This window comes from Prinia subflava, chromosome 6 (assembly GCF_021018805.1).
Source record: "Prinia subflava isolate CZ2003 ecotype Zambia chromosome 6, Cam_Psub_1.2, whole genome shotgun sequence".
NCBI lineage: Eukaryota > Metazoa > Chordata > Aves > Passeriformes > Cisticolidae > Prinia > Prinia subflava.
The window spans coordinates 10,321,513-10,343,658 of NC_086252.1; the positions used below are offsets into that span (position 1 = coordinate 10,321,513).

The 22,146-nt window shown below is 40.8% G+C and overlaps 1 protein-coding gene across 8 annotated transcripts in view; it reads left to right on the forward strand.

Annotated features, from left to right (window-relative positions):
• Window positions 1–22,146, forward strand: part of PCNT (pericentrin) — a 71,660-nt gene that overhangs the window by 10,643 nt on the left and 38,871 nt on the right. For 4 of the 8 annotated variants that reach the window (XM_063400181.1, XM_063400182.1, XM_063400183.1 and 1 more), the window contains exons 6-25: window positions 560–724; window positions 1,021–3,486; window positions 3,571–3,663; window positions 3,874–4,050; window positions 4,998–5,253; window positions 7,051–7,109; window positions 7,281–7,455; window positions 8,075–8,211; window positions 8,756–8,867; window positions 9,787–9,819; window positions 11,464–11,728; window positions 11,962–12,049; window positions 12,595–12,808; window positions 13,685–13,902; window positions 14,787–15,253; window positions 16,400–16,976; window positions 17,608–17,841; window positions 18,787–18,951; window positions 20,633–20,764; window positions 21,306–21,457. In XM_063400181.1, the coding sequence (XP_063256251.1) occupies window positions 560–724; window positions 1,021–3,486; window positions 3,571–3,663; window positions 3,874–4,050; window positions 4,998–5,253; window positions 7,051–7,109; window positions 7,281–7,455; window positions 8,075–8,211; window positions 8,756–8,867; window positions 9,787–9,819; window positions 11,464–11,728; window positions 11,962–12,049; window positions 12,595–12,808; window positions 13,685–13,902; window positions 14,787–15,253; window positions 16,400–16,976; window positions 17,608–17,841; window positions 18,787–18,951; window positions 20,633–20,764; window positions 21,306–21,457 (6,185 nt within the window). The remainder of the gene's footprint in view (window positions 1–559; window positions 725–1,020; window positions 3,487–3,570; window positions 3,664–3,873; window positions 4,051–4,997; window positions 5,254–7,050; window positions 7,110–7,280; window positions 7,456–8,074; window positions 8,212–8,755; window positions 8,868–9,786; window positions 9,820–11,463; window positions 11,729–11,961; window positions 12,050–12,594; window positions 12,809–13,684; window positions 13,903–14,786; window positions 15,254–16,399; window positions 16,977–17,607; window positions 17,842–18,786; window positions 18,952–20,632; window positions 20,765–21,305; window positions 21,458–22,146) is intronic. The other 4 variants (XM_063400185.1, XM_063400188.1, XM_063400186.1 and 1 more) reach the window with 3 other exon arrangements.

Sequence of the window (22,146 nt, forward strand, 5' to 3'; positions counted from 1 at the left end):
AATAAGTCCAGTGAGACGATGCACGTTGTGGAAGGATGTCAACTTTGATAACAAATGAAAGCACTTAATACTATCTTATATATTCATCCTTGGTTTTAGCTACATATTCAGAAAAATATGTTAAATAAAACATGCTTTATGTATTCCCAATGGGGGAAATGTTTTCCTTTCATTTGAAGGAATGTGGAGAGGAAAAAACCCAACCTTTAGTAACGAGCTGTAAATCCTTTGTAGAGAAGACAGGTTTTGTTCATTGTCCTCTTAATGGCATGTCCAGCCCATTGGAAGTTCTGCTTCATACTGGAGGAATTCAGCAGGGTTCATTATGCCAGATTTGTAGGTTCATAATGTTAGAAAATCCACGTAGGGATGAATTCTCAGTTAGTAATAGTTTCTAAAACGTGACAAGTGTTGTCTGCCTTTTTTAGGATGGCTTTTATTCCGTAAGAATGACAGAGTTAGGGTAGATCTGTAAATACACTTCCTTACAGTGAGTCTTGTGTATGAGCTGTTTGGATATAAACTTTCTCCTGACTGTGAGTGCCTTTTATGTGTCCAGGTTACTGAGATACTGAGGAGCAAAAGTGTCAGGAATCACGAAGGACTGGAAGCCCAGCAGCAAATGTCCTTGTTTCAGGATTGTCTCAGAAAGCAAAATGCACACCTGGAGATACTGCGTGAGAAAGCACATGACCTGGAAGTGCAGCTGGAGTCTTCTCAAAAGGTAAAAACTTGGGGGTTGTTTTTTAAATAATAAATTTATTTCAAATTTGGTGATAACTTGAGTTTGCTGTAGTGACAGATTCATGAAAAAAGTCTTTTTATGTAGAAATAAATTCATAGGGATTGTGATGACTAATGTACATTAATGAAACAGCTTAAGGTCTGGTTTCCTTTAAGAATGTAACTAGTGGTGCCATAAATAGAAACCTTAAACATTGCTATTAATGCAAATTAAAAACATGTAGCTTAAGGAAATGAAATCATAACGTGTTTTATATGTAATGTTTTGTTTTTAAGAATACCAAAGATAAAGAAAATCTGCTTGCCCAAATGGAAGAGGATATGAAAGATACAATTCAAGAGCTACACAAAAGCTTGGATGAAAAAGAACAATTTATTAAAACTCTTCACGATCTACTGACATCAGAAAGATCTGGCCTGTCTATACTACAGCACACACTTTCTCTCCAGGAGTCAGAAATAGCAGAATTAAAAAAAGAAATGGCTTTATCCAAAGTGAAAGAACAGCAACGTATTGAAGAACTGAAAATCACTCATGAGAAGGATATTTGCAGACAGTTGGGTAACTTGAGGAATGAGCTGGAGAAGTGTCACAGGAGAGAGATTGCAGAAGCCAAGCACATCTATGAAGAAGAAATTATTTTAAAATATAAAAATGAACTCGAACAGTTAAAAAAAGAACTCTGTGCTTTGAATTCTGAAGAACACATTCAGAATTTGAATGGCATAATAATTGACTTAAATGTAAGGCTTCGAGAATCTGAAATTAGTGAAGAAAATTTGAGGAAGAAACTTGAAAACCAACGGGAAGACTTTCAGAGGGAAAAATCTGAAATAGAAACTAAATACAAAGATTTAATTGATGGCCTTAATTATCAACTTTCTTATGCAGAAGAGCAAGTGAAGGAAGCCCAGCGATACAAAAAAGAAAAACAGTCCTTGAATGAAGAGATTCAGAAACTGAATTCCTACATCCAGGAATTAAATGAAAGGCGACTTTACGAGGCTGGAAAAAGTACAGATGTAAGGCAAAAATGTGATGGAGAGATTGTCTCCAATAAAAAGTTACTAGAATTGAGGGAAAAGGAGGTTTTATCAGGGATGTCTCAGTTGCAGGGAGTGGGTCTTGAGGAGACGTGGGACAGAGCACAGCAGTCGGGAGGCAGAGACGAGGCAGTGCGTGGAGAAGGGGAGTTCCAGCACGACTCCTCAAGGGATCAGCTAGAAACAGAGAATTCAGAGATCACGAAGGATAATGGAAGTAGTGCAGGGGAGAACCTGTGTGAAGAACCCTTGTCAGAACTAGGGCTGTTCAGTGGTGATGAAGGTATGCTGGCTAAATACCTCATCTCCACAGACACTCCAGAGGACTCCTGTGTGTCCAGCTCTTCGGAGGGCCGTGCCATCGAGGAGGGCAGGTGCAGCACGTGTGGGATGGACAGCAGTGTGCTCCGAGAGCCCAGCAGGGATTTTTTATCTTCTCCATTAAACTCTAGCCTGGACGAGGGAACGTGTCTCAGTGGCTTGGCTCAAGATGTCTCTGAAGAGGCAGAGGTGAGAGCAGAGGCCTTTGTTTCACGTATGTCAGATGCCTCCCTGCAGCAGAACAGAATTGGAGACCACGGTGACACAGAGCATGATGAGGTGATGTGTTTAGCAGAGAGATATCTGAAGCCAGCTGAACAGCTCCATCAGGAGTCAGCTGTCGAAATGCCTTATCAGGGCACCCAAGAAGCTGGTCAAAATTGGGAAAAAGCCATGTCTGAGCTCTCTCACGTGCACGTGGACCTGGAGGAAGAACATGAAGCAGGGATAGGGATCTGCTGTGAAAAAGAACTTCTTCAGAAAATGGAGAAGGAGAAAGAACTTGAAAATAAACTCATGCTTCTAGTAAAGCAGCAGGGTGAGGATGGAGGCCAGCCATCTCTAGCACAAGTGTCCAACTCCTCTATCTGGCTACAAGTGGTGAGAGACCTCCAGGAGGAAAGGGACATGTTGGTGATGCAGCTGCGAACTCAGGAGCAGTTACTGAGAGACGTTCAGGAGCAGAAAACGGGTTCTGATTCTGTGACAAGCCAAGTGCAGGCTCATTTTGGCTGTCAGCTGGCAGCTTTGCAGAGTCAAAGGGATTGGATGCAAAGCCAGCTGAATGCTCAGAGGGCTGAAAACCAGAGAATAGCAGAACTGTTCAATCAGAAAACCATGTCTGAAGAGACACTGCTAAAAGAACAGGAGTTGCTCAAAGCTGAAATCAATAATAAAGAACAAAATTTAGCACTTCTGTTGAAGGAAAAAACAGCCTTAAGAGAGAGATTATCCAATGTGGAGGAGGATCTAGTGAAAGCAGAAAAAGCACTAGCAGAGAATGCTAGCATCATTGAGGACCTGGAGAAAAACATCCACGAGCTTAATGCTGAAATGAAAAACATCAAAGAAATACAGGAGTGTGAAAGACTGAGCTATGAGGACAGGTTAAACCTCAGCAACCAAGAAATTAATAAACTTACTGCTGAAATAAAGGAAAAGACTACTGAATACAGTGAGGAAAAAAGCCAGTTGGTAGAAGAAATTGCCCAGTTGAAAAAGGCTCGTTGGGAGCTTGAGGCTCGCTTGCAGGAGTCCTGTCAGGCAGCCCAGGAGGCTCAGTCCCAGCTGGAGAAGCATTACAAAGAGGAGGTGGATAAGATGGAGACTCAACACCTTGCTGAATTAACTGAAGTGAGTTTGGCACACGAGAGAGAGGTAGGAAACCCTGACAACTGCAGGGGTCGTGGGATTTCGGAATGCGTAAGGTAGCCATTGCAAATGTCTGTATGCCGTTTTCAGATAAAAGAATTAAATGCTCAAATAAAAGACAAAGTGGAAGAACAACAGAAGTTGGAAGAAAAAAGAAAGGAAGAGATTGCTATAATAAAAAAGGTACCTGCTGTAATTGGGCTTATTTTGGAAAAATAAAGTCATTTTGCATTGTCATATAAGCAGTGTAAACATTTCAGGGATGTAAAATTCTGTTTGTTTTTTTTTTCTTGATGTTTTTGATTTGGGGTCAGGAGGAGGAATTCTTGTTCCGTAATTAGGGCTAAACGAGCATATTTTGAGGAAAGCTCTTCATCTGAGTATTCTCTGCAGGTTCATGAACGAGAGCACGAGAGGGAGATCTCTGAGCTGGTTGCTAAACACTCTGAGGAAATGGAGAAGCTCCATGCTGAGCTGAGGGAGGAGCAGAGGCACCTTTTAGATGAACTCCGGCAGCAAATGGAAGCCACACACAGAGCAGAGCAGGAGCAAGCTCAGCTCCAATCCCAGGTAAAAACAGGGAACAAAGGGATTAGTGTAGTTCTTAGCTGACTGTTGATTCAGCATAGACAGGAATCAATTTCCTTCATTTTTGTGGATATTACATGTGCTCTTTCACATGGTGCTGCAACCAAAGGAAGTGTTCTCTTGGTGGGTGGTAGTAGATTTTTTTTAGAGGAGTTCTCCAGAATCCTCACTGCAATTATATTTTGAAGTTAATTCTGTAGAAAACTAGATGTTTAAATTGGTTGTTTTAAGACAGAAAAAACAGCTTTGTAATTTTTTGTCTTGGCAAGTTTAACAGGTAAATTTTATAATGGATATAAACCCCTCCCACTTTTTCATTATCCCACTGTTAATAATTAGAAATGTGTTCTTGCTAAGCTGAAGTGTGAAAACCTGACTTGTACTTCTATATATTTCCCGGGTTTTTGAACACTTCCACCAAATGCCAAGTGGAAATGGAAAGAGTATGTCTAGTGTTGGGTCTAATGACAACCTCTTGGTACACTGGTTAGTTTATTTAAGAATTCAGAAGTGGTGAATTTTATTTGTACTTCTCCAATATCACTTAGAACTTGACTTTGTTAATACATTATAACCAACAGCAAACATAAGGAATTCTTTCAATAGACAGTAAAAGGCTGAGGTGAGCTTGTGTTCTGCTTTGATGTGAGGAAGTGGACAGATACAGGATATTTTGTAGGAAATGAAGAGGCAGGTAAGGAAATCTTTTTACATTGCACTGAAGACATTCAAGTCTCATTCTAGCAGCTTATTTTAAGGGCTACTTTAAGGGTCCTTGCCACAAAGAAACGCTCTCCAAGTACAGAAAGGCAAAACTTAGATGTGTGTAACAGTCAAAACTGAAAAACAGTCAAAACCTTTTCTGGTCATGAAAAAACAAGCACATTTCATTAGAGGGGAGGGAGAAACCCTTTTTTCCTCCACTGCAGACACAGCACAGCCTTGAACTGGAAGCTTTACGCCTGACCTTAAACAATATGCACACCTCCCAGCTGGAGCTTACGCAGTCCAACTTGAGGAAGGAGAAGGAGACTGCCCTCGTGGAGCTGCGGGAGATGCTCAATGACAAACGTGCTCAGGAGGTCGCCATTCTGCAAAGCCGCCACCAGCTGGAGTGGGAGAAGATCAAAGAACAGTGCCTGAAGGAAAAAGAAGACCTTAAGTCCAAGTATCAGCAAGAACTAGGTATTGAAATTGGGGTATTTTTTCCCTGCATGGGTTCCTTGGTGTGGAGCTGGCCTGTGAATGGCAGCTGGTGTTACCTCTAATGTGGGCAGGACTGCCATGTCCAAGAGGGCACATCTTATACATGAAAATAAGGTTGTGCAGACCTAAGTTGAGTTGTTCATCATCTGTAAATTAGTGCTAAACTGAACTACTTTGTTTCAGGAGGCTTTAGACCAAGTCCTCATAAAGAACTTCATCAGTGCGAAGAGTAGAGCTGTTATCCCTGATGTTTTCTCAGGGTGTTTCCTGCCCTAAGTCAGCACTGCTGTTGTCTTTCTGAGAAGATATGTGGATGCTTCCTGACTTACCCTCCCAGTGTTAGGAAGGAGTTGGGAAGGAACTGAAAGCTCAGTGAAAACCTGTAGCTGGGTGTCCTTTGAGCTGCACTTCATACAAGATTCTGTTGGGGCATAACCAAGAAGGCAGTTGCACCTCAGTTCTGAAGGTCTGATGGTGATGCTCTTGGCATTGTTTGGGAAATTTCCCTCTTTCCAGGCCAGACCATTCCTGACCCATATGGCAGAGCTTGAGGAATTTCTGGGGAAAGGTGAATCTTGCAGCACTTCGCTGAAGAAGTTTCCAGGATCACAGGCTGGTTGGGGTGGAAGGGCTTTCTGGAGATCATGAAACCCCTGCTAGAGCAGCCTCACCTGGAGCAATCTGCACAGGATTGTGTCTAGGCATGTTTTGAGTATCTGCAGGGAAAAAGGCTCCCCAGCCTCTCTGGGCAGCCTGTTACAGTAAGGAAGTTTTTCCTTGGGTTCAGATGGATCCATGGGGAGCACAGCTACTTGCAGGGCTCCAGCTAAACTCTGCACTGCTCATCACACCCCTCTGAGCTCTGAAATAAGGTTTAGAAACCATTCTTTTAGTTGTCCTTCCCTAAGAGAAAGAGAACATTCATTTAAGGGTGTTTCTTTTTGACCTGAAGTAGCAAACCATTTGTTCCCATCAGTAGTGCAGTGAACTGATAGCACGGTGCGATCTGGCAGCAGGAGGAGGTCAAGATGCAGTTCTTATATCAGTGCTGTTAAGGTGTGTTTTAAATGTAACTTAATACCAGGTTAATCTCTCAAGTTTTCATTTCCCATGGAAAGACTTGAAATATGGTTGCATATTATAAACTATTAAATATTATAAATAATCTTAGGTAACAGTGCTTTAATGCTGTGGGAAGGTTCCTGCAAATCAAAAAAGGGACTGAACAAGAAGCTGGAATTAATTGAGGGAGGAGCTGGAAAGGAAGGCTATTGGTATTAGTGATAGCTGAGCAGATAGTGGCATCTGTCTTGCAGTCTTTTTTCCTAGACATTTGTAGAAATTTGAAGTTTCCTACTTGCTGCTGCTGCATGCTCTTCCTCCTGTCTTTCTGGAGATGATTCTGTGCTCATAGTGGTATGCAGTGAAATGTTAAAATGACATCAGTAGTCATTTGAATTTGTATCTCTAGGGTTATTTTTCTTTTTAGTATCATGTTCTCTGTAGACTTACGCAGGCTTTACTAATTAAATTCAGCTTTACTTCCTGAGTTGTCCTTGCAGCTGTAAGTTCTAGAATGCTTGTTTTCTACAATGAAAGTGAACTAGTGGGATATAACATAACAGCAGGCATGGATTGAACCCAGCATCTTACCCTGCTCTATGCCTTCCCATTTAAGTCCTGAGTTTGATGTTGAAAATTGTAATCTCATCCATATTTCTACTCATCATTTAATAATATTTCTGTAAATTTATTAATAAGTATTTTATTTCACAGTTAACCAGAGAAAGAAAATAGAATTGGAAATGGAAGAGGCACATGTCCAGGCATTAGAGGTACAAATTCTGTTCTTTATACAAGAAAAAATAAAGCTCCTTTCAAAAAATAGGAGTGGGTACAAGTCCCAGATCTGCTACACATTTATTGTAAAGGACAAATAAATGGAAAAAAGATATTAATTTATTAAACACGTTTGCTTTAATCTAATGCATGTCTTACTCTCTTAGACCCTCAGAAGAGACTGGGAATTGGAGTCTGACAGACGTTTGAAAAACGTGTGTGAGGAGCTGTGTGAAAAACATCAGACTGAGATGATTGCACTGCAGAAATCTCTAGAAATGGATTTGGAAAAAGTCAGAGCAGAGCTGGGGCTTCTTTCTGTTGAGAATGTACAGTCTAAAAGTGAGTATCATGGTCTGGGGGGCAGCTGTTTTACTGAACAGTGACAGAGCTAAGTGATTTCACAACATGTCTAAAACCAAATACAAGATGCATTTATGTAGCCGTATTTAAGAACTGGGACGATGGCATGGGACTGGCTAGACAACAGGTTGTAAATGAAAAGCTGTGTGAAACCTGGAGTAATGAATGTAAGTGAAAAACTGTTTAAAAGCATTGTTGCGTTTTGACTTCCAGAGAGTATGAGATGTGAGGTGAATATTAAAGGGAGGTGCTGTTTTGCTTCCATTTGAAAACCTGTTTTGATAGCTGCTGAGTTAATCAAAACTGATCATTATTAATAGAAGCTTTTTCTGACAAAAATTGCATTTGGATTGTGACTAGTTAAGGCATAACAGAACAAATGGTTGTCTCTTGGGTAACAGTGTGGGATGCAGAGAACTAAGAAGCAGTGCATGGAAACATTTGACTTTCAAATACTTTACTGTTCAAGCATTTCTGTGATTCCCTGGAAGCTAGTGCTTAAGCTAGAGACACAAATTTCCATTTTTGTTGCACAGAAGTTGTACAGGTTATTCATTAACCTGGATGAGGGGGTAACAGAACTAATTTTTAATTTTAGTGAAATGTATAGAATTGGAGAGGCAACACCAGTTAGCCATCACAAAATTACAAGATCAGCTGCAGGCTGAACATAACCAACTCCTAGAAGACATGAAGATGAAAAGCCAAGAAAAAGAACAGGATCTTCAGAAGGAGGTAAATTACATTTCTTGACTTGTTCAGAGCAGTTGGTTACTCTTTATGCAACAAAAGCTAGACCATATGCATATCATTTGGGTGACCTGTTGGTATTTAGGGATGTTATTGAAAAAGCAAAGTACATCAGGAAGCAGGTAAATACTGTGGGAGTTTCCACAGGAGTTCAAAATCTTTGGAATGCAGTTGCCTTTGTGCCATTTTGAGCCAACTCTTCCTCCGTATTTATATTCCTGATTTTCTGGTTCTCACATTTTATTTTTATCTGGCTAATGTCTTAATTTTTTGACAGTGAAGATAATTATGGCATCAGGAACAAATTCTTCCCTCTCAGAGGAGTGGGTGTCATAGCTGAGATGCTGCTACTCAGCATCTCTGATACTGTCAGGACTTGAGAGTGGTGGTGTCACTGTTTCCACCTGTTTCTGACAGAAGTGTCTCTTGCGTGTGAAATAAGCCCTGAGAACAAAATTGTTTAGCAAGTTGTGGTGGGGTGTGTTTTTGGGTTTTACATGGTGGTTTTTTTGGTTTTTTTTTTTTGTAGCTGGACCAACTTCAGGTCAAGCATGAGCAACTCAAGGCTCAGTCACAGGAAGAAATGAGGCAGCTTTGGTCTCAGCTTGACAGCACCCGAGCAAATCGACAAGAGCTAAGTGGTGTGTTCATAACTGACACAGTTTATTTTTTACCTCTTCATCCAGAATTACACATTATTGACACAAAACACTTTAACTGGGTACCAGAAACACACAGGAAGGCCACAGTGTCAGTGGGGGGCAGCCCAATGATCTGTCCCAATGATTGAGGTGACAGGTTCTGCAGTGTCAAAAAACACGGGATGTCTGTGGAAAAAAAAGCTTGCTCCTCTGCTTTTCCTTTCCCTTCCCACTCTCTTCCTGCATGCCATAAAAATCTTTACTGAGAACAAAAGGGTTTTGAAATTAAGTATCGAGTAATTAAAAACTGGAGAAAATGCTGGTCGGTGCAATAACATTTGCACCTATTTGTATTTCTGTTGTAAGACCCAGGTGTATTAAATAAAACAGCCAGTTTTGCAGTGTAGTGGTTGGAGATGGCATACACTTTTGAAATAAAATATGACATGTCTTAGACATGTGTGTACAGACACGTATAATAATTAAGAGCTTCTGGGGGGAAAAACAAAACCTAGAGACCATGACTCTGCCTGTATTCTCCTTGTGTTGAGACTGTAACATGAGGTTCTTGAGTTCTGCTGGGGTAGTTAGAGTAGAAAACACATGTAACATACTTCAAATACTATTCCAGATTTTCTGAATAATATAACTGTGGTAGCTTTTGAAGTGTATTAGGTTTTTTTTTGGTTTGTTCTATTTGGTAATACACTAAATAAGTAATTTTTCCATCTAGGCAGACTTTGCCTTGACTATTTCATATTTTTGTTTTCATATTGTGGAATAATAGTACACAGCACTTCATAGTATTTGCTGGAATTCTTCTATGTAGCCCTAATCTTTAACATTTCACATGTCTTTCTATGTTTCTAATCACTCACAATCCTGTTCTTTGGACCCTTTGTCTTCATCTTTCTTGAAGGTGGTGAGACCAGAATGCAGGCCCCAGGTCCAGGTGAGGATCTCTTTTGGTGTGTGAGATCTCAAAGTTGTTCTGTTTTACTCTTCTGTTCTTCATTTGAGGTTTTGACCATGCATTTGGGTTGATGGTGGGGTTCAGATCATAGCAGGTGCATGGTGGGATTGCTGCTCTGGTGTAAGAATGGCGTGCCAGTTCACAACAACAAAACACCTTTTTGGTTTAATTTTGTGCTAGTAGACTTGGCTGATTAGGCAAAACCTACCCATGTCAGATTGGACTTCCCTTGCCTGTGGCACTGGTGGTGTTGCTTGTCCCTTCTTGTCACCTGATTCCTCTGGTGCCCATGCCTGGCAGCTTCTCCCTTTGGAAGCAGGCTTGAACCATGGACTTACTTCACAGGATCATGGAATCATGGAGTGGTTTGGGTTGGAAGGGGCCTTAAGGATCATCTCATTCCAACCCCTGCCATGGGCAGGAACACCTCCCACTATCCAAACTCCATCCAACCTGGCCTTGAACTTACTTCTTCTGTTTGCATGTTCATTGTGAGAATTTTTTCATGCCACGAATGCATTTTCTGATTTGCTACACAAAACCACATTGTGACAATCAGTTGTGTTGCTCCTGGATGGCATCCTCTGTTTCCATCAACGTTTCTTAAGTTTCTCTTGTGGAACATAAGCAACTGCTTTTCTCCAGGCAAGTTGTTTCTTTTCAAGGAACTTCTCCAAGTTCCTTCTTGGAATGTATTTCCCTCTTTAGTTAATTCTTTGGGGATTTAACTAACTTGAATTATTTGATACGTTGAGCTATTGGGGAAACTTACCTCTCTTGAGATTTTTTCCCTTTTTTCCTATCTTTTAACTTCCCAAAATGCTCCTGCTGCTTTAATAGAGAAGATGGGGAGGAAAGCTCTCAGAGGGCTCATGAACAGGCTACAGTGCTGGCCACTGTTCTCACTCTCTGGAAGAAGGGCAGCTTCTGAACCAGCCTTGGTAGCTGCTGTTTACTCCATTCCTGTTTTATTAGTTGGTTCTTTTAATCCAGTCAGTTCAGCCTCTGAGCACACAGTGGGTAGTAAACCATCATTAAAGTAATCCAGAACTGATTTTATTTTCCTTCTTGTGATTTCTGGTTTTCTGCACAATGCTTTATGCACAATGGTTTATGCTCAATTTGGTTTTGTTTGGATAGTTTTGCCTGAAGCAAATGAAATGTTCTTGAATAATTTATTGCTTCCTGGTGCTACAACAGCAAGCAGGTGTGAAGATTAACCAATAGTGCAGGGCTCTGCTTGTTGCCAGCCTAATCCTGGGCTGCAAGAAAACAAGGAGAGCTGGCAGTGTGCTGGTGAATTTGATTCTTAGCATGAGGATGGTTTCTCCGGATGCAGTAACTGAGAATGTCTTCAGAGGAAGGAATTTTTGTCTTTCAGAAGCTCCTTTTTCTTACCTTATTGCTATTTCCAGTAAATGGTTCTTACCTCAACCTGTGATCCCTGCCTCTTGTGACTCCCAGTGGGAAGGGAGTGGCTCATGGTATTTTTAGTGGAAATATTAATGGGACAATGCCATTCCTAAACCACTGACACTCAGCAACTAAATCTAATCTCCACAGAATGACTTAGCCTACAGAGATGTGTTCTTAGTGCTTGTGTTGGTTTTGCCTCCGTTCCAGAGCTGAAGGAGCAGCTCCAGGCTCGAGCATCACGCGTAGAAGAAATAGAGTGTTTGAAACAGGAGTTTGAACAGCAGCGTCAGCAGAGGAACAGGGAGCACGAAGCTGAGTTGGAACAACTGAGACTTCATTTTGAGACCAAGTTACTTGTTGCTGAAGAAAACTACAAAGAGGAATTGGCTTTGTTGCGTCAGAAACAGCAAGAGCTGACGGAATATTCACTGTCAGAGCTGGAAATGACTCGGGATCAAGCAGGGGACAACAGGTGATCTGATCTTTCCATTTTATTGACAGCATGCTTCCATTTTATTTTCCTTAAACATAAAAGATGATGTTAGCATCTAAACCTATTGTGGTTGAGCATTATGTGATGGCCCAGTCCTGAGCAGTTGGCATAGTTGTGCTTTGCCTACTTTCAGTACTACCCAAAAGTCATCAAGTAAATTTAACTTGATTCATGACATATCACAGTCTTAAACTTTAACACCCTTTTCTCAGTTCTTCTATCACACTTTTTGAAGACACTGCTGAGAAAGAAAGAAGTGCTGCAGTTGGCCAGCTAAACCAACAGCTTGAACAACAACAGGTAGGATTTTTGATATGTTAAAAGTTCTACTGTTCTTTACATGACCTGTATGAAAACTGATGTCTGATTTGTAGCTCTTACAAAGAGTGAATTCATTTTAGATGTTTAGTAGGGCTTAATTATTTTTGAAAATAGTATAGTAAATTACCAACTTTAAATAGCTCTCAGCCTCGGAGAGGCTCTAGAGTAGAACAGCTGAAACAGTGCTCTGTAATTGTATGTGCTGTTGGGATTATCCTGTGCTGAGTAAGGAGCTTATCAGTTGTACAAAAGTGCAGAATTCATGGTGTTTCTCTTTTCTGTAGTTCTGGTAGTAATGGTGCCTGTTCTTGTTCTCTTCAAGCCTAGATGCCTATTGGGCCCCTCTTGCATTTATGCTCCTATTTTCATGCACCTTGCTCTAACTGAAGATCTCAACATTTTGGCTCAACTTGATTCAAGTTGACTAAGAGTTTGGAAAAGGAATTTTCCTTTCTCTCATTGAAAGATTCTCATCATGGTCTCTTAGAAGCTAAAGATCTCTTCCTAACTCTTTATTTCTGTAGGAAGAACTTGCCTGTTTGCAGCTACAACTTAGAGAACAACACAGGCTTGAATTGGATTCCTTAAGATCCTCCCTTGCACTTCAGTATAACGAGGACCTGATGAAAATGAAGATGGATCTGTCAGACAAATATGTAACAGAAATTGAGGCCATGAAAAGAAAGCATTGTCTAGAACTTGAGCAGCTCCGTGCCCGACTTTCAGAACATTCTAAAGGTAGGATGGTCTGACAGCTTGGGAAGGGAAACATTCAGCTGCTTGTGTGGCTTATGTTTTTCTTTAAACAGGCTTATCTGAAGAAGTTTTCAACATATTAGTTTACCCTAAACTATGGGGAACATTTGTCAGATGTTAATCCCTTTCATCAAGCACTTACGGAGGGCACTTCTGAAGATGTGGTGGGCTGAAGTTGTTTCTTGTAGTAAAAGCTACCAGAACTGTGGAGCAGTTGCTGAAAGGAGTTGATCAGGTTTCCATTTTTGATGCCAAAAAGGGCACTGTCATACAAACATTTGGACTAACAATACTTAACTTTTTTAGCTAATTTAACACACGTGGTTATAATTGTATTCCACTCTATGTTCGTTAAAAGGATTAGTAGAGCTTTTTAAATTTGCACTTATACTTCTTATCTTCAATTATTTCTTTTACTACTAGAGAGAATATCAAAACTGCTTAAATTAGAATGTTTAGAGTTTTGTCCCATCTGACTTCTGGGGAAATGCCTTGTGTAAATGTGATGTGCAGAAGAGGAGATGAAATGTCCAGAGATCTGCCATTGCATTGCCCAGAGAAAAAGTCTGCTCCTCTCGCTGTTGCAGATCAGGGGAGAGGTCCTGCCACAGTTTTTATGATTATTCTGTGTGTGTTAATACTGCTCAATTCCCAAGGTGGTGATAAAATGGAACAGAGTATAAAATCATCCAGCTGAGGGGTTCTCCTTGTCCTGTAGTTAGCATGGCTACTGATAAATGGCACAGCTGACAACATTCAGCTTTATTTCTTTGCATCAATGGGAGCTGTTACAATCAGCTCCAGAATGCTATTTTATTGTCTGCCTTGGATTTTTCTTTTATTGTTTTTTCTTTCCAGAAAGTGCTCAAGATGTAGCGTGTCAGGTTGAGGTGGAGGTGGCTGAGCGAGTGTCTGTGATGGAGGAAGAGCACAAAGCCGGGCTGGCTCTCTCCAGCTCTGAGAAACAGCATATTGCAGAGCTCTCAGAGGAAATAAGGCATTTAAAGGAAGAGATTGTAAAACAAAAAGATATTTCTGAGCAGAATGAAAAGCATCTGAGAGAAGAAATGGAAAAGGTAATTTGTACTACAGAATTGTTTTGTGTGGAGTTGGGCAAGCTCCAGCCTGGTGGGAAGGCCAAGGGAGGGAGAGGCAGCACTTGCATTTCAAAGTCCCTGGTTTGGGGTAGTAGCTAAACCTTTAAATAGACTTGCCTGGGTAGACACAAATGTTGGAATACACTTCTGTTTTGGTGTAACTCTTGTACCTCAAAGCCTCAGAGCTGAGGTAATCATACACGGTACCGTCACTCCTGCGTTCCATCTGAGGATAAACTTAGATTGGATGTTAATCCATTGCTTAAATTGTTGCATGTTTGAATGCTTATGAGAACTAGATGGGTGAAGCTCTTATTTATCCACTCCTCCTTTCCACCCTTTTAAAGAGCCATGGATATGTGTATCCTTTTCCAGGCTTAGAAACTGATGGAGGAAGCCAGAGAGAGTCTTTTTTTTTTCCTTCAGTCACTGAGCAATCATTTGCTGCTTTGGCTTCTGTTTTTGTGCTACGTGCTTTTTATGTGGCTTTTAAAAGGAGAAGTTTAAAAGAGTTTTGTTTTCATGCGTAATATAAACACCTAAGATGCCCGTAGCTCTGGAGACTGAATTCCTGAAAAGAAGATAAGTGACCTCAAGAGAAATAAACATAGAGAACCATATTAATTCTAGAATTCTGCCTTAATTTTTCTTATCTTCATAACCGACATTAATTCTTAATAATGCATTGAATTCAATGCATGCTAGTTTATAAATTGTCATTTCAGCTTTTCATTAGGAAGGGTTACTTCACTACAGGAATTTAATCTTTCCAAGACCTTAAATGCCTCAGAGTGTTCACTTCATGCACTTCAGTTTGGTTTCGGTGGTTTACTCTTTTTTCTTTTAAATAATTGTCTTCACAGGAAAAATATAAAATTGCTGAGGATCACAAGAATGAATTAAGAAAAGAAGTCCAGAAAATAGAGAATATGTACAAAGAAAAGGAGAAGCAATGGCAATGTGAAAGTGAAGCCCAGAGGATCCTAGCAGAAGAGAAGTTATCACTATTGCACATAGAACTGCAAACCAGAGCAGAATCTGAGAAGCAGAACTTACAAAAACAGTTTGAACTGCGTGAAGCTGAAATGATTCAACTTCAGGATCACCAAGCTGCCAAAATTCTAGAGCTGGAGAAGCTGGTGAAGGAGCAGCAGAACAGCCTGCAGCAGCTGGAGGACAGCCTGGCAGGTGCCCAGGCTGTGCAGAAAGCCCAGCAGCAGTACGAAGCTGACCTGGAAGCAGCCAAGGCCCTCATGGCAAAAGAAATGGAAAAAACCACGCTCTGCCTGCAGGAAGAATATGCCCTGAAACTCCTGGAAACACAAAACAAGTAAGTTTCCCTTAGAAGTTCACTCATTGTTGGAATTGCTTTGTCTTATTTAAACTTATTAAGTGATAGTGCAAGGTAGTCACTTGATGGCACTGTCTGACTAAATGTGTAAAGCTTGTAGGGAACAGCAGGGTTTCTGTTATGATCTGCTGCAGATTTTGCCTCATGTAAAGGCCTTTCATCTAGTCTAGCAAATAAAATGTAGGCAAAGTTTCGCCTGCTAAGAGTACAACCAGCCTTCAAAGAGAAGTGTGACAGGATATGTAAGTGGAAAATTCTCTAAATGTTTTAAAACAATTCAGATGAATGTAAACGAGCTTTTCCTGGTGAATGAAGCTTGTGCTAGCCATTGAATGCTGAGGTTGAGGGGGCCCCCTTTGGTATTCTTTAGTTCTGGTTAGATGCCTGGAACTACTGTTTTTCTTCCCCTTCCTACACCTGTTGTTTCAAGTGAATTAAGGGAAGTGAACAATCACATGTTGGTATTTGCCTGCATTGCTTCAAATTTATCCTTTCTTCTCGCACCAAAAAAGTGTTCACAGAACAAGACTGGAGAAATAATGACTGTAAGAAAACACTGAAAGCAGCAATAACTGGTTTTTTTTAGTTATTAGTGTCTGCATGCAAAAATACTGTAGTTACTGATGGCAGTAGATGGCAGCACTTCAGATACCAAATGTTCTGCATTAAGCTTTCAGCAGAGCTCAGCTGGGTTTGGAGGAGCCCCCAGGTACCTCACATACACCTCCACAGTGGTTTTATGTCTGTCTTTACCAGATGTTTTTAGAGGTGTTTGTTATGACAGTTCATTTATCTGCAGACAACACATTTGAGATGTGGCAGTGCCATGGCAGTATTTCCCAAACATGTTGCTCTGTATTTGTAAGCTAACAGGGGTGCCAGTTTCTCTGGTAATAACCAGATACTCCCCAGTGACATTGCAGAAACCTTTAACTACATGGCTATGAAATCATCATTGGCTTGCTTTGAATTTAGTTATGTATTTGAAGCAAGTTTTAAGTAAAACTTGTGGAGGCTAAGTGAGGTCTATTTATTTTCCTTGGATTATTATTTATTAGCTCAATTATAAAAAAAAATAGTGAATTTTTTGACAATAGTCTCTTAATTTTCTTGGAAACTATACAGGTTTATGGAGGAACACAAAGCAATGACTCAGGAATTCAGAACTGAGCAAGAGATTCTTCTCCAAAAGCTGAAAAAGAAACATGTGGATGAGCTGGAACTCCAAAGTCAGCAGTTACAGGAGAAGCATAAGCAGCAGATTTTGTCTCTGACAGCTGATTTTCAGGCAAAACACCAAGCTGAAATTGAGACACTTAAATCTACACTGGAAAGTAAACAGCAGATTCAGCTTGAAAGTTGTGTTGCTGAACTACAGGCAAAGCATCAGGCCCAAATCGATGAGCTGGAGGTTAAACACTTATCAAATCTGGATTCCTTGGAGTCTGCCTACCTGTCTGAAATTCAGACTGTAAGAGATGAGCATGTTCAGGCTCTGGAGAAGCTACAGCTGCAGCACAGGGAGCAGCTGGAGGAGCAGGATAAAATGCATCAGGCACAACTGCTTCAGGAGATTGAGGTGCTGAAATCAAAGCATGCCCAAGAACTTCAGCTGTCCCAAAATAATTTGAAAATTGAGCTAGCTACTGTTCACATGGAAAAGCTGAGAACCATGGCTCTTGAAGCAGAAGCAGCTCATAAGGTGAGTCAGAAAGAAAACCTGGCATAGGAGGTGAAATTTCATGACACATTATGTGGGATCACCCTTTCCTTTGTTCTCAGGGGATATTTTCACAACCTCTCTATGCCAGCACTGGCACGTTGTGTGTGGCCATATTATGAGCTGAAACAGGAGAATTGAATGCATCTGTTGTTTCCTGCCCCAAATGCTCAGTCTGATGAGTTTTCTGTATCATTTGGTGGAAAGGGTACAAATGAGGTGTATTTTCTGAGGTATTTAAGATTGGAGGGTCTCCATTTTTGTGGCTCAGACCTTCTCTCCCCCAGGTACAGCTATTGTGTAATTCTTCAGAAAGTGATTAGACCAAAGTGTAAATGCAGTTCTGGAGGGTTAAGCCACATCTCTAGGAATGTAAAGATCCTTCTCAGTAAGTAAGCATTGACAAAACTTACACTAGATAAGAAAAATAACCCCATTTAAATCCTTTAGAGAGTATGTATATGTAGGTATGCTCATCCTTCATGAAACAATGTTGTTCCTGTTTACTTTAAAAGCTTTGATACAGCAGGACATGTGCTTGACAAATGGGTTTCAAAGATATTTGTACTTAATATTTTTTCCTCCCCTTTCTTTTTAATTAATGCTTACACAGGATGATCTGAATGCAGCTCTTCGGAATCAAAGGCAGTTGCTGGAAGAAGAAAAACGTCTGGCTCTGGATCTGTTACGTGAGGAAGTGTTGCAGATGGAGGAAAAGCACAGGAAAGCACTCCAAGAGCTTAAGGATCTTCATGAGGCAGATATTAGGAAACATGAGGAAAAGTGCTCCAGGGAGTTGGAGGAAGAACTGGGGAAACTGAAAGCACAGCATGAGCGTGAGCAAGAGGTCAGAACGCTGCTAATACCTAAACCCAAAACAATCCATGTTTTATCATAAAGTAAATTCAGTTTTATTAAGCTTAGAAATAAGGCTGTATATGTAGATGGTTTTTGGTTTGTTTTTTTTTTTTTAATTGTGCCAAAAATAAGAGGATACAATCTGACTTCTGCAGATGCAAGCAGCCACTGGTGTTATATATGACACTCATATAGTAGGAAAGTCACAAAATGAGCTTTATCTAGCTATAACGACAAAACACATTAAGTTAAACTATTACTAACTACTGGGTTTTTTGCTTCCTAAATTGAAAATTTGATCATGTTCCAAATAACTCTTAAATCACTTTTAGAAGAATAGAGTGCCTGGGGAGGAAGTTTGATTACTTTCGTGGCAGGTTCTAATGGTTGTTCAGTCTTCAAGTGCATTATCCTAGAAACAGGATTTGTCTATTCTGATGACTGCAGTGACTTCTTAGAGGGAAAAAAACCTCTAAATGAACAAAAACCTCTCAAACCTTCACTATTGCATCCCAGGATAATTGCATTTAGCAGGGCTTTGTAATGTTTGCTCCCATTTGAACAAGGAAAATCACAGCTTAAGAAAATATCCTTTGCCTGTGTTTCTCTACCCTTCTTTCCTCTTTATTTTTTTGATTTTCTTTTAGGGAAGTAGGTTGGGAAGAATAAGTCAGGAATACTTTGTTTATCTGACCTGATGGTCTCATGAATACAGGAGATATTTGATACCTAATGCCCGGTTGCTTCTTACCTATTTTTATCAACCTGCTTTTTTCTATACTCAGCATGATGATGGACAGCAGCCCTGTGTGACCTTGAGGATTGTGAATGTACACTTCAGAATTTGGTGTAGCTTGATGTGTTTGGTTTGTTTTCATTTTTTCCTTAATTGTAACTGTGGCTAAAATATTTTATATTTGTTCCTTGTCTGCAGCTGTATGCTTCTGCATCAGCCTCTGAAGTAGAATCTGTGAGAACAGCTCTTCTGGCTCAATTTGAGGAGGTGAAACTGAAGCAGCAGCTTCAGTTCCAGGAGGAGATTGAGCTGTTGAAGTGTCAGTCAGAGGTGCTGCTGGAACAGCAGATTGCACAGCTGAAGGTAGGCTCTGGTGGAAATGCACTTCTGAGTATGCATTGGGAGTGTGTTTCACTGAAAAAGAGCAATTGGTGTAAGAGTTTTGCTCTTCAGCCTCTAAAATGGCAGCCTGAGTGAGATCTCTCCATGCTTCACAATGTTAGAACTAGAAAAACAGCACTGGAAATAAGCAGTGCTCTGTGAGCAGTTGTCTTTACAACAGGGTTGTCTTCAAGTCCTGAACTGGATATGAGGTGTCCTTCAGCCAAAACCAAAAAAATCAGTGGAACATGCTCTAAGCAGCATTCCTTGTGTACATGTTCAGTTTGTCACTTGAGACTTTTTGTGTCTGCAGAGACTGTGCCCTTGGCCTATCATCCCACATCTACAGCACATACTGTGTGTATGTGGCAAAATATTCAGTATTATCTAACTTTGACTGAGTGTGTGATGGCAGTGAGCTCTTTGTCTGAGACACTTTGCTGTTACTCTTGTTGTTAATCTCTGCTTTCATTGATTCACCATGATAAACATCATGATAAGCATTTTCAAGGTGTTTCTGGCCCTCTGTGTAGTCCTGATGACTGCTTGACCTCTCTCTGGCTGGTGCAGCTGTCTTCTGAAACAGGGGGCACAAATGCATCCTGAAAAGCTGCTGCAGGTATATTTGGCACTGCTGTCCTCAGCTGAACCCCAGCCTTCAGCCCACAGAAGCTGGGACTGGACTGAGTGTTATGCAAGAACTCCAGAAATGATCCCTGCTTTTTCCTCTTATGCTGCCTTAATTAGCATTTGCAACACCAGAAACTTGGCTTTTTGTTGAAATGTTTCCAGGGCTAGTTCTCCTGCTGGTACAGTTGTCTGTGAATTCAGTTGATTTTTTGCCTCATGCACTTGATGAGCAGTGTTTTGTCCCAGAAGAGGCTGGCTGGATCTCTGCAGTGTCAGACTGAGCTGTATGGTGGGCTGATACAGGTTTTTAAAACAAGCCTTTCCCTTCCCACTCCCCGTTCTGATCATGCACTTGTCTTCATGCCAGCCTGTTCCCTTGGTTTCTTCCCTCTGCCTCCCCTGGCAGATTTGAGGCTTTCAGAATTGCTGCCTGTGCTCTGACATTCTCCAAGTGCTTCTGAGAAGAACAAGCAGGCTGCTTGTTTTATCCACAGAGATTTTATCCACAAATGCCATGTTCTAAGTCAAGGAAAGTTGTCCTACCCCTTTGTGTCAGTTCATTTTTACCTTCCCAGCTGCTAGAGCAGGGGGCAAACACTGGCTCAGTCATCTGCAAAGGATCCATGGCAGCTCAGGTGGCTGCAGGTCATCTGCTCTGAAGTCTTATTTATTTCTTGCCATGGGGAAAAAGTGTTTTCCTGACTTACCACTGTAAAAAAGAGGTGTCCATCACATTGGAGTGTATTGGTGTTCACAGATAAAATCGTGCCTCATCAGTACTGAGTACAGAGGGACAGCCACTGCCCTGGTTCTGCTGGCCACTGTTTTTCATTTTGATCACAGTTTCAGCATAATTTTGTTGTTTGGAGGTGTTGATGTGTAAGTTACTGCTGATTTTTCTGAGAGGCAAAATGTGTACTTCTAAAGAATACAGAAAAAATACAGGGGATGTTTGAGGTTTTTTGGGAGGGTGGTGGTGGTTTGGGCATTTTTTTCTTCTCTCGGTGAATCCAAGTGTATGTGATTTATGCAGGATGAATTTGAAGCTGAAAAAAAGGCATCACTACATGACAAGGAGCAGATGTTGATTCAGGAGAGGGAGAAGTCTCAGGAACAAGAAACGTTATCAGCCCTGCTGCAGGAAAGGGCAGCAACAATTACCCAGGTGTGGAGAGGATACTTTAAACCTAGCTTTTACATGTGCTTTTGGGGTTGTATTTTAGCACAGGGCTCTCTGTCTCAATGTTTATATCGAGGGACTGCAGGTATAATTCTTGTGGTATATTAGGGGGAAACAGAGTAACACTAAGAATCTCCTGAGTGGAAATGCATTATTCTTTCCAGCTCTTTTTGTAGGACTTGATGAGGGTTGAGAATGTTGGCATGGGAGCAGAATGCTTTTCTGTCTTTGCACTTCCCTCCCAAATAGGTATTTTGACGTACTTGCCAGCTTACTTATGAGACAGAGTTTCTCACAAAATGGCAGTAATTTGATTTGCAGCAAAATCTGGAGGTGGGGCTAGGTACATACATACAAATATGTATTTTTATTTATATGTAATCATATGTTTTAATCTGGTATAGGTATCATCTGAACAAATAAATATAAGAAAAGTAATTCTTCTAGAAATTTGTTTCTAGGTTGAGTTTATAAAGCAAAGTTTAGGTGAAATTGCTGACTTTGTGCTGTCACTGTACTTCCACAGCTGGAAAAGCAAGTGGCATCTTTAAAGCATGAGATAGGGGAGACCAACTCTGAGCTGGAGACACTCCTTCAGTGGCGGGACAGGGGAAAGCAGGAAGGAGGGAACTTGGTAGCCTTGCTGAGGGCTGACATTGAGGAGTCCAAGGAGGAAAGGTTTGTTCATCTTTGGTTAAGCAATGCTTGGGATTCTTTCATTTGCTTGTTCTCTCACTTCTCATAAAGAAATCAATAATTAGGCAAAAAGCCACCTCAAAATAGAGGTGTTGGAGGATGATGTATTGCTTTTATTTGCAAATTATTTTGAGGTTTTTTAAAATTATCAACCATTCTGACATTAAGAGCGAGTTAGGGTTTTTTTCTTGCTCTTTTTCTTTCAGCGTGATGAAGACTTTGGTGTTTTGGGGTTTCTGCTGTCTCTAATCTTGGAAAAATCTAAAAAAATGGGGAGAGGTTCTGTGACTAAGAGGCTTTCAGATGGAGTGGATTGGTTTGATGTGTCCTGGGGATGTGGAGTAGAGAAACTGTCATGCTGAATGAGCTTTTAGAATTCCCTCTCTCATCTTTCAGAAACTGGCTCAGTGTTAACCTTAAAACTAAAATATTTTCATAAACAGAAACAATGCCAGAATACTCTGTAGTTATTTTGATGTCACTGATACTGTAGCAGTAGATGTATCTTCCTTGCTGGTGCTTCAGGGGTACCAAAGGGTGAGATGTTTGTCACTGTGGTGTGATCTGCCTGTGGACCTAAGGCAATGTGATCTACCAAAGGGGTTTTCTGCTCCTGCTCTTTCAGAATGACCTGGTTTTTGTGAGCCATCTGAGTGATCTTCACTGATAAG